General features: G+C 52.5%; 2 protein-coding genes across 2 annotated transcripts; both read right to left on the bottom strand.

The window, feature by feature from the left end:
• Positions 1-1,498: 1,498 nt before the first annotated feature.
• PtrM4_100890 (uncharacterized protein) lies at positions 1,499-2,408 on the bottom strand (the record flags this gene model as incomplete). Its single annotated transcript, XM_001936480.2, has 2 exons — positions 1,499-2,148; positions 2,195-2,408. The coding sequence occupies 2 exons, from the start codon at positions 2,406-2,408 to the stop codon at positions 1,499-1,501; spliced, it is 864 nt and encodes a 287-aa protein (XP_001936515.2).
• A 7,602-nt stretch (positions 2,409-10,010) lies between these two features.
• PtrM4_100880 (Hsp70 family protein) lies at positions 10,011-11,953 on the bottom strand (the record flags this gene model as incomplete). Its single annotated transcript, XM_066107418.1, has 5 exons — positions 10,011-10,034; positions 10,088-10,231; positions 10,298-11,631; positions 11,680-11,748; positions 11,803-11,953. The coding sequence occupies 5 exons, from the start codon at positions 11,951-11,953 to the stop codon at positions 10,011-10,013; spliced, it is 1,722 nt and encodes a 573-aa protein (XP_065961867.1).
• Between the last annotated feature and the right edge of the window lie 398 nt (positions 11,954-12,351).

Here is a 12,351-nt window from a genome sequence, read left to right as displayed (position 1 = left end):
GCTGTATGGTAGCGGGGAAAAAGGCAAGTCCATGAGAACGGGGGAAATGGGAAAAGCAATTTCCGTTCACTCCGCAACCATGTCTCATCCTCCGGAATTGAAGGACATGGTCATGTCTTGTTCAGCACGACCTTCTCGCCTGTCGTAAATAACTGACATGTGCCAAAAGTGGACTGACTGCCATCTATCAAAGACCGAGGCCCGGACGATACGAAGCACGCGACAGTCTGAGCCAGTCCGACCAGGGGAGGCCTGAGCCTCTCTCGTCGCGCAATCTCGTCGAATATACTGAAGCGAGCACCTTGTTCCGACACTGGGATATCCGCATCGCTTACGCAGCTTACGCAGTAGCTCAAACGTCATGGAAACTTTGCTGGGCACACATGAAATTGCAAGGTTTAGCACAACGCGAGACCGAGGTAATAACTCCACAGCCTATAGATCGTAGATGCAGATGCGCCCGTGAACGAAAGCCCGGATCCCGTATCTCGACGTGTCTGTGCCCTCCCTGTATTATTGACCACTAAGTATGTCATTCGTTACCTCCCGGTCCGGACACCAGATACGGTCATATATTTCTGGTCGCCAGACCAATTGATTCACACGTGTGGCCGAAGGATACGAAGTCAAGTTAACATTGAATAGTGCATGAAATCTTACTTGTCGCCGAACACGTGGAGGTTTGTAAAGTGTGGGGTCTCGAAACTGACAGCTGCAGCTTTGAACGCTGTTCTGAGAGACGCAGACCAGCATGGCGGGCTGGAACATTGGGCACTCCCCAGACTAAGGAATCCGGAAACCGATGCGGTCGGGAAGGGCCCTGAAAAGCCTTGGAACATAGTCTGTGGCTGGATTTGCCCAGTTTCGACAGGTCAAAACTTGCATTGACGTCCCCACGGTGAAACTATGGGGGTAACAAACCTATCTCAGTTGCGGGGTCGCCACGCAACGACCAACCGAAAACTTGTGTCATCCGCATGCCGAGGCCTGATAATGGTCATGTAGCAATATCATGAATTGTGGGTATCATATTCGGCGCATATGCTACAAGTGTAATCTGCGAGCTTCACGTCCTGCTCGTCTAGATCATGGTCCAGTCCGTGCTGTTTATACAAGTCTTGAACGGATGGAGATGCCGATTGAAAATATACAGGAAATGGGGAGAAAGAAATTGCCCATGGCAAATCGGCCTTGAAAGATTATGCTCCTGAAGTCCCCATGGCTCGCAGAAAAAAAAAGTCAAACTCTCGCCCCGTGGAAAAGCAACAGTACCGGTCCGAAGGTAGTAAAATCCAGTCATGTTGCGCCCTGTAACTCCAGAAATGATCCTTTTTTGGTGACAGACACCCGTTTCGCAACGCTGCCGAATGTCACCTTGTAATCCGGTCCCAAATGCCTGTATGAAAACCCATTAGGTGTGAACTTCACGGAGCCGCCCAGTAAGCTATAATCGCTGGACTGCACTTGCAAAAGAGCAAGTCGTCGGTTTACTGCCTTCTCATGATCCAGAATAGAACTGTGGAAGAGCGTGATTGTATGCCATTGGTGGTGTAGCCTCCTCTTGAACTCGATCCAATTGTCCTGCGTCTCCGTACCATTGCGCACTCATCGATCGCGCGCCCGGGGGCATTGGAAGGTTGTGGTTTTGCATGGCATCGTACGAGTTCCATGTCGGTGCATAATAAGCGTGGTTCGGAACAACAGGTGCCGAAAGGGGTGCTGATGTGGTACTGCCGAGCGTGGTCGCGTGCACGGTCGAAGGGTTGGTGTCTATCGTAGCCGGAAATGGAAATGGAGACGTCCGTCGGTAGTGTTCGTGTTGAAGTCCGAGCCCTTGACCTGGGTACTGCTGTGGAAGGCTGTCAATGTTGCCGTAAGACATGGATCTCGCGGGTGGCTGGAAAGGTGGTTGTTGACCCCAGTGACCGTCCTGGTGGCCATACGACATTGTCGAGCTAGTGCTCATGGCTGCGGGAGTGTGTCCGCCTGAGACGTTGGATTCACTGCCGTATGCCGAGTTTACTGTAGAAGGAGAGTGTCGCCATGATGGACTTTCCGCTACAGTAGATGATGGAAGATAACCATTTGTTGGGGGCCACTGTGTTTCTATTGGAGGAGGAAAAGGATAAGGAGGTTGTTGTACGGGTACTATTCATGTTAGCATTTGGGAAGCATAGATTCCAACAGCACTTACGGCCATTCGAGGTAGGCGCATGGTGAGGATCGCTGTCGGTGTCTCCATGGTACCCATAACTCTGATATGGCGCGGTAGGTCCAGAGAGAGGTGTGCGGAACTCACCCATTCCATCGCTAGATGCTGAAAGAGGGTTGTGTGGTGAAGTCGCCACTGGTGTTGCCGGCTGAACTGCATTGCTAGGCTTCGAAGACATGGCTTGAGGCTGCGGCATGTCTGGATTGTGTTCCACGGGGTAGAAGTTGCATTCTTTCTTTAACCGAATGCAGTTGGAGCATCGACCCTGAGGATCGTCGGGAGCCAAAAGGCATCGTATTTTCCTCCGTCGACAGTGCCCTATAGCATATGCATCAGTGGCTGAACATGACAAGCTCCAACAAGATGGGTTCCTTCACTTACCGCAGGCGACTGATGTTCGGTGATAGCCTAGTTTATTACGTGGCTTGTTACTTGTTGGCGACAGCTCGCCAGGAGTTCCAAGTGGTACGTGGCGCATGTGTGGGGTGGATGAGGACTTGCGGAGCTCTCCGGGTACTTTTGTTTTCGAGGAGCGTCGTCTCTTACTCGAGTGGTGATGAGTGTGAGAGGCTTCCTGACCACTTAAGGGACCTGGAGCAGACTCGAGTCGTTCTGTGGGGCTTGGCGTGGACGTAGTGTCGGTAGCATGGAGATGGCTCAGGCCAGAGTTGCGGTTCGGAGGGTTCAAGGACATTGCGTTCTGAACGGGCTGCAGAAGTAGCGACTGCTCTAATCTCGATGCCGTCTTCTTCGCACGGCGTTCTGTACCCACAGCCATATGAGGCGCAATATTGTCGCAAGACCCGAATATCAGTGCACGAAACCCCGTAGTGCATTGAAGGACTGAGGATGTAAGCATGAATTGTTTAAAGTTGGACAAGGCCCCACAAGGAGAGATGGACAGCAAGCTAAACAAGAGACATACCTAGGATGTCAGGCAGGGCGACTTCTCAAACGTTGGAGCCGGCACTACGATCTTATCCGCGGGAGCAGTTGGCGGGACACTTGCTGATCTACCGTGCCATGGGATTCCTGATCTGATCAATGCTTTGTAGGTGCACTGACAACCGAGGCCAAGAGACCGTAGGGATCAAGTAGTAGGAGGCAGTGGTGAAGCAGTCGCGCATGGGCAATGACAGCTAAGGCGCTCTAGTTGTAAACGCTCTGGCTTAGCGGGGGGCACATTGTACTCTTTCCAGCAACAAGCGCCAAAAGCAAAGGCTGCATACAACGAAGAGGTGTAGGGACTGAATACAGAAATTTAGACGACGTCTGTTTGGTTGAACCAAGTGGATGATTAAAAGTGGCGAGGATATGTCTGCGCTACTACGCAACTGGATTGCTGCGTTAGGGCGCCTTTTTTTTGACCAAAGGATTTCACAGGGTTCCTCAACCCTCCTTCCTGACAAGCACAAGATCATCTTGTAGAGGCCAAGCGGCCAGGCTGCTGTTGGTGGGCCTGCATGGACCAAGTGATGTGCGGGATGGATGGGTGTGAAGGCCAACGCGTCCGAGCGTCATGACTTTGGAGGCCCGGACCCTTTTGCACTGTCGCTGTTTGGGAGGCTTTGCCTGTCATGTCTCGACGGTGTGATGCGATGACAGCCAGCGGTAGCCGTCTAGCGTCAGCGGCGGCGCGATCCACTTGGAATGCACAGCGTGGAGCGGTGGTTAAGCCAGTGTATTGACGTCTGGTCATTGGCTCAAGGGCGGTAATCTATTCTAGCCCCGACATGTGGTCCGTATGTAAGGGGCCAATACCAGGCATAATTAGCCTCATCACTTGCGTGCTCCTGGGAGAGAGAAAGGCCCAGGAAGCGTACCGGTAGTTTGAGCCAGGGTGGCGTTCAACAGTATCCGGATCTAAGATGACGAGGACGCCGACGAGGGCCTCGATGGAGACAGGGCCGAAATGCCTTTGCCTTGAAGCTGACGCAGACTGGAGACTGGTCGGCACTGGTTGCGCAAATGGGGACCTAGGACCTCATTCGCACCAAGGCAGTGACGTGACTTGCTGAGTAGCGAATTGGCCGCTTTGATGATCCCCCGACGCCTGTGGTGGTTGACGAGGTGGACGAGTGGGGATCAAGGACCACAAGGGATAACGCCGACGTGAACTGCTGGCGCCGCCATGGTATGGGCAGTCCTGCGACAAATTGGCTGCAGAAGCGCGTCCTTCTCCACAGTGTTCATTTCGCTAGCAAGGCCCTGGCAGAGGCTCGACTAGGCAATCTCCACTCGCGTCATCGTGATTGAGGACAATCAGCGTTCCCACAGTTGCGTTGCACAAGTCTGTCAAGCGTGTATGTCACTGGCCACGGTCCATTTGCGAGTACGTGATAGTCTCCAGGCGTCGGTTAATGCGCGCGCGAGGCCTGACCCGACACGCTGGCTATGGTGTTGCTGCATGACTTGCAAGTCCAATAGTCCGGGCATCAGTCCAAGACGAGCCATAGCACGTGGGAGTAGCGATCTGATACAAAATGTGCTGTCGGGCCTATTATTTGGTCTCGAATTTTCCCTCGTCGGACGCTGCCCCCGTGGAATACATGGCCCATTTCAATAAAAAACGAGCGAGCGTTTGCTTGCCAATATTCCCCGACCACGCCAGCTGTCGAGGTTTCACAACACAACACACCATGTTTCTTTGCTTTTCACCACCATCCTTCGCTGACGCAGCAAGGAGAAAAGAGTAGGTACATGCCATCCCACGTTCTCCATGTTTTCTTCTTCCGTGCGTCCGCTGTGCATGCGCCTCTGGCCTGGTCAGCATGCCGCCTGGTGCCGGTGCCGATGCCGACAGCAAGAGTTAGCTTCTTAGCTTGCTCTTCCTGAGACGACCTTGGGCACTGGACGCCTGTTTTTACCAGGTCTTCGGTAATAATCAGTGTCGGAACCTGTCGTCGTCGTCAGGTTCCGGACTTGGGTACTTGCCATCATCTGCCCACCACGTCGTCCAGCCATGCATTTTGGCTAAATGGTAGTGTATCTGAAACGTGCCGGACTTCAACCGATCGATACGGCGCCGCCACGGGCTGCGCTGGAGTCGGGGATAAAATGGTGATCAGTAGATGGTGTCTGCGCCGCAGGGCAAGCGAGAGGCGCTTCATCCGCCCGTGAACGCTCGAGCGAGGCTTGCACTTGCATCGTGCCATGGTGCCTTCCCTGTCACCGGTCTTGGCTCGCTTAGTTGCTGCTTCCAAACCCCGGCACTGAAACTTGCGCCTGCCAGTTGCGGCGTAAGCGACCCTTGCCAGATAGCAACTGCGACTCAGCACCCCAAGCCACCCGATCTCTTGCCCTCGTCGTATCTCGATCCGTTGATTGGAGGCTTCGTCCTCTCCGCCGCCGGCACTTTTACCTTGGAGATACACCATGGCATCATCATCATCATGTTGCACCCAAGCTTGCTTAGTGGGACCAACATCAAGACAGCCATCGTGTAGGTAGCTCCAGCTGACCCTTTCCGCGCCTTAATACCACACTTGATCTAGAATATGGGCCCAGCGACTATCAGCAACACCCACCGTCGGCCACCACCGACAAATACTGTACGATACACTATCCCCATGCTGCTTGTTCCAGAATGTCACCCCTGCTACTCCACGTGCTGCAACGTGTTGGAACAACTATCGACTTGCATCCTGCATATCTGGAAGAGGGTGTACGACCCTGGCTCAGCTACCTACCCCCGCATCGCTGACCTTGCGTCTTTCGCTGGCTAATACGCGCCTTGGAAGCCGTTCGTTATTGACTTAACTGCAGATACTGACAAGAGCAGGAAGGCCCGGGGCGTTCTTCACCTACCCAAGTACCCTCCGTGCATAAAACCACTAGTTCTCCAGCAACTTCATAAAATACCAAGGCGCAGGGCGAAAATGACGCGGCGGATCAACCGGATCCGAAACTCAACCATCTACCTCGCGGAGCATATACCATTTACGATGGCCGCGTTGAACTCATGACTCAATCTCTAGATATCGGTGCAACGCTCATCAATATCCAACACGGCCATATTCAGCATCGACATCTCACTGGCAATCTATCGATTCGCCTGCTCATCCTGGCCCACCACCAACATGATCGCGTAAATCCAGCAATAAGGAAGCTGGAGATTTCGACGGGCCCCACACGTCACAGGCCTTCCAGACTTCCAGATAGTACTCACATGTACTACAACACAGTAGGCTGACTACCAGATCATGGGACCCCTATTTCCTTTCTCTCATCCTCTACACCGTCTTTCCTACACTACTTTGCATGCCCATGTAGGCTCATCACCTGGAAAGAGCTAGTTCAGGCACACGTTTTTAGACCTGCATAGTAGTGCACATAGTCAGGGACATGCGTACACGAGGGAACCTGCCTGCGCAAATCTTTCCACCCCAGGTGACTGAAGTATGTTTCCGGTAAGGCTGGATTGCCGCTGGCCATCGCAGTCAACACTGAGAACCCAGTCTGTACCGACAGAGTCCTATTAGTGAAACCATGGCACGAGGATCAAAGCTTAGACACCGTGCATTGCTAGTATGGACTGAAAATTGCCCGGGCAGCCATTTCAAGTAAAGACTTGCTCTGTGGAGATGCATTAACTCGTATCCAGGGCGAGATATCAGTTGACACCTCTGATGAAGGAGCAGCTTCACGGCGCAAGCAATTCCGGTCCCATCTTGTTCCTCTCCGGCTCCTCAGCAACCCAATATCTACCCGAGAATACTTCCTTGCTGTTTGTATGGTCTCGGAAAAAATCGCGACGCAACCAGCCCGATATGGACCCCTATCCCAGATCTTTGGAGATCGACATAGTCTCGACTAGTGTCCGCTCCAGCCCTCTCAATCGATGATCAACGTGTGCGCCAGCGCACGACGTTGGGCTCACAGCTGCCAAGTCACTAGACATGACGATGATTACGTCGATATCTTCGTTTCCGACGTTTACGGACCCTGGAACGTCCGCATTCGGCCGCTCGACCATGGAAGATACGCGTACACCAATAACGAAGTATGATTCGCGGAATTGTCTCCGAACGAATCTCAGGAAAAGCCACAAACGATCACCGCATCACAGTGAGGGCCCCACAACCGTCTGCCCTACGATTAAAGTTCAGCCATCATGGACGGCGTCTGCTTTTGTTCATCGAGGTTGAGTAAGGGCATACGAGAGTCACGTCGTTAGTGTCCGTCTGTGGTCCGAATGGGCTGTCCGCCTCACGTCCGCCATGTGTAGTCAACATGGAAATCTCCGCCACAAGCTCTATCGCGAACGCAGAGGCGTCGCCTATCTACGCGGCGGCAACACTAAAGACTTCTAGGCTCCCCACAACATTCTTACGACTCGAACACGTGGTTTGCGGATAGCAGAAGCAAGGTCTACATATCGGCCCTACTATCCCCTATGACAAGCCAATACTGCATCTCTGGTGGTTTCACACGAAAAGCGAGGCGCGTGGAAAGTCCCGTGCGACTAGCCCGGACCGGCCGACATGCATTCTAGCCCGTAAAAGTCGTACGGTTGTTTGGAGGTTTGGAGGTAGCATGGGGGACTAAGCTTCGTCTTGCTCACAGGCCCAGGGGACATGGATTCCAGGGTGCAACTACTGTACCTAGAATAGCTTGATTCGGCGAAGTCGCTAGCACAAGCATCCGAGACAACCTTCCGAAGCGTCCTTACGGCAGTTGAACGGTGCTTGAACGGAGGTGGACGGAGGAAGGGAACGGGGTCGGCCACTTGATCCGATGGTGACTATTCGCCCAAATTACCGCATTCCGCACCGCTATGACAAGTGCAAGTCCCTTATATCTGCGCGCCCCTACACTGTAAACATTGGCCCCACATTGCGTTACAATTTTTTCCGTTTAGCCAGCTCACATATGAACACTTGCAGAGCAATTGCAAGTCATATACCAGTGGCTTGTCGCGCGACTCAACACCGAAATGACACCCCCAGACTATAACGTCAACGGCAATCTCCACGGCAATCAAATTCCCACGATCTCTGCCCGGCGGAATTTCTCCCGAGCGATCGTTGCAAATACCCATCGCTAAAGTAGAGGATCTTCACGCATGGGGACCCAAGTGCGGGGTGCCGCTAGCAAGCGCGCGCGCCCCTTGAGCTTGCTTCGGTAAGATAAGATCGTCGGAACCACAGCATGGGACCGTGGTACCATGAGCGGCTCTCTAATTCCGGCTGTTTTGATGATCACCCACGACCGTAGAACTGCCATGTGCGCCATCAGAGTCATGGGGGGTGGAGAGAGAGAGAGAGAGAGAGAGAGAGACGAGATGTTGTGATTACTCGGCAGCATGGGAGTGGGACTTTACCCGGTGCAAATCAGATGATTTGAGTAAGTCAATGGTGCGGTGTTTCGCGGGTGGGTACAGTAAGAGAAACAAAAACAAAGGAAAAACTTCGCCAAAACTTCGCCAAAAGCTGCGAAATGGTAAGGGGTTGAGTCGAACGACCGGGGGGGCGTTGGAGGTTGGGGGGTGGTTGCTTATGCATGGATTTGAAATCACGTTGGAAAGTGCGATACGTATCCGTATCAGCCTCACCCACCTACCCACCCCTATCCGGCGCTAACTCCATTCCGAGGAATGTTCGCATTTATCCAGAGCAGATGAGAGGGTAACCAGAAAACTATTATAATGGTCCTATTAATTCCCTTGCTCGGGCTTGGTCAGGCCTTGGTGTTTTGCGGCTGAAAGCTGAAGCAAGGTGTATGAAGAAAGGGGAGGGGATTCGCAGCTTACACTCGCTGTAGACGAAGTTCCGAATGCCGAACACGAGATCGTCCAGGGACGATGAACGTGTAGGTTCTGTAGGTGCAGTATGTACCAGTATACCAAACATGGGTGTTGGGTGCTAATTGAAGGATCGATTGAGGAAAAAAACAAAAAGAGTTGTTTAGTAAACATCGACAACATCAATATTACATATGCATACTTCTTAAACACCCCAAGCCACGTCACGTTCCGCGCACCCGCCCCAATCACATCAACCCATCACAACCCCCGCGGAAGCATGCGTGCTTTCCTTCCCTCATCACCTCACAATACCCTACCCTACATCACACACTACTACCTACCCATCTCTCTCCACCCCCCCAAAATACCCTCCTGCATACGCCCTCACTCACACACGCACGCAACGCATGCATACCCAACATCCATCCCATCTCGCACCCCCTTACCGCCGCGGAGAAATAACCCGCCAGAAAGCATATGCATGTATGCGTAACGTCAACCACATCCCAGCCCCAGCCCCAGTCCCAGTCCAGCACAGCCCCCAGAAACCAAGCTGTTGCCAAACCCCTTCAGCCAGCAAATGTACGGTAACTAAGTAGGTCCCACACGCATGGGGTGGATTGTCTCAGATCTCGATGTGTGGGATCGCGATGACTGGATCTAGATGCGATCGCGATCTAGGGAAATCCACGGTTTTGGGGGGGCGGAGGAAAACATTGCCTTGTTTGGGTAAGTTATGGAAAAGGAAAAGTGGGAGCTGGGGAGGTAAGTAAGTAGGGGGAAGTATGTTTGTGGTTTTGAAGTTGTGTGTGTGTGTGTGTGTGTGTGGCTGAGGTGGGTAAGGGCTATTTTTTCTATTCATTGCTTTTTGTCACTTTGCCCACACGTGCATGTACACATTCATCCACACAAATCCTTCTATACCTCCTTCTACACACCACTAATGAAACTTCGCGCTCACGCCCCCCATACCTCACCCCATCAACCCTCAACTCAAACACCAGCCCCGCACTCTGACACCGCATATCCAGTGTAAAATCCAAATTCTCAAACTCAACCCCCTTTGTCGTTGTCAACCTGGTAAAAAGGCTCTTAGGCACAGTGTTCAAATCCGTAGTAAGTGTGCAAACATTAATCAGTCCTTTTTGGAAAGACTCGGGCGCTACGTCTGCGTCGCAGGCGATGAGGTCGTCTTCTACGATGAGGGATTGGCCCGGGCGGAAGTTGCGTGTGTAGTGGAAGGATATGGGGCGGGATTCGGAGACTTGTGCGCCCTGTGTTGGTCGGGGTTGTTAGTATGCGGCAAGATAGGGTGTTGTTGGTGAGAGATGTGCGGGTACCTTTGCGATGTGCCATTGCATGCGGTCGGATACCATCCAGCGCTCCCAGAGGGGGCTCCAGTATCGGTCGGACATGGGATGTTTTGTGTCGTCGAAGACGGTGGCGTAGCTGGTTCCGTAGTGCCAGCGACTTCGTCTGCTGATGACCATGTTGCCTTCCAAACCTCTAAGTACCGCGCCGCGCACGACTGCCGTCCAGGCGTGGATGGGCTGGTATATCTCGACCGACTGTGACGCGCTGAGTGCTATGGCGTGCGTTGGTCTTTCGGTATATGGAGGCGGGGGTGCGCTGTTGAAGTGCGACTTCATCCGGCTGTAGAGGTAATTGCTCTGTCCAAAGCCACCTACCAACACGATACCACACACGAAGCCACCTTTTGCTCTTATGCTATACACCTGGCCTTCAACTAGATGTATGACCTCCTCAATCACCGGGTCAAACAGTGCTTTGACCTCCTCGGCGCTCATGACTAGGAATCCAGAGTCCAGCCCCGCCTCTTCGTCGTCTGGTAAACCGGGAAACGGTATATTCACCTCGCTGTGCTCCTCCTCATTGAAGTTGCGCTTCACGGATTCTTCAAAGTACTTCATGCCCATATTCCACGTCTTTGCCTTTTTCTCCCGCATCCAATTGTAGCGTTCGCTCCCTATGCGCTTCTTAACGTGGTCTTCGAAGCGGTAGTTGATAAAGGTTGAGCCACAGAGGCCACCGGTACCGACTGCTGACTCCTCGACACGAAGTGGATGTAGCTGAGTGATCCTATAGGCTATAAGGTCCACCGTGCCACCACCAGCATCGCAAACGATGATGTTGTCTCCAACCTTCAAGTGGCTCGGTTGTATGGCCTTTAGCGTATATACTGCCGCGGCTTCAGGCTCTGAAATGAGCTTCAACTCGTGTTTCTTGCCCATGCCTGCCTTTTCTGCGGCTTTCAATGTCGCATCCTTGGCCGAGTCTGACCACACAGCAGGTACTGTCAAGACAAACTCGACCTTGGTCAAGCTTATAAAGGTCTCTCCATATCTTCTAGTCAAAGTCTCCATTGTATGTTTGTATATCTGCGCGAGGTAGTCTGAGACTGCCTGCATGACCGTCTTGTCAAATTTGCGTAATTGAGCAGCGGTTTCGAGCGGCGACACGAAATGTGGTAGCTTCTGATTGCGATCAAGAAATAGCTTTATACATCGGAGACGCGTCTCCTCTGGCTTGAACTGAAAGCCCCATTTTATATTTTGCGCAGCTTTCCCAGTCGGTCCAAGCGAGGAAGATGAACCATGGGAGGAAGGGATCTCGCTGTAACCGATCTCGGTGGGTACTTTGTCCGATGTGATACCTAGGGGTATTTGTCAGTTGAGAGAGTCGTCGGGTATAAAGATCATACCATTTCCGCTTGGCCATGTTTTGATTATGTCGATGTCATCAGGGGTCGCACTATAGACAGCTGCAACACCTGTTCAAAAGTCAGCATTGCGTCATTGTACAGTATCCATTGGATAGCACCAACCACTGTAGGTAGTCCCAAAATCAACACCAACAACGAGCCTATCTTGCGTGGTGTTGGCTGGTGAAACTATGCCTACGTCCACGCTAGCATTGTTCCCTGGGTCAAATGTATACGGGATATTGCTGCCTCGGTTTGGCAATGTGCTGTTCATGATGCCGATCGATGTCTTCAAGAGACTCTAGTCGTGTTTATACGCTGACTGATGAATCGCGTAGTCGGCGCGTGGGGCAAAACGGACTGCGGGGTTGAATTGCTTCTAAATTCGACGCGAGTAATATCGAGGTGAGATTTCGCGTGGGTGTGATCTTGAGGTCATCTTCTTGTTTGCCTAGGCGCCATTGATATCTTCAGGCACCCGCGAAAAGGGCCATCTGAAGTTGAAGCCTGAATTGGCGCCCTGCCTGCGCCGCAATAGGCATTAAGCTGCAGTATCGTCCCTGGTCATACAAGCGGCAGGATTTGGTCGTATCCGATACGACCGGGTGCAATTATCTATGACATTAAGGGCTGGGGTCTTGCCAAAGAGCGTGTTGAAGTTTGTCTGATGTG

This window comes from Pyrenophora tritici-repentis, chromosome 5, assembly GCF_003171515.1.
Source record: "Pyrenophora tritici-repentis strain M4 chromosome 5, whole genome shotgun sequence".
In the NCBI taxonomy this organism is placed as follows: Eukaryota; Fungi; Ascomycota; class Dothideomycetes; order Pleosporales; family Pleosporaceae; genus Pyrenophora; species Pyrenophora tritici-repentis.
Note: the sequence above shows the minus strand (reverse complement) of the source record. Positions and strands in the feature narration are given on the sequence as shown.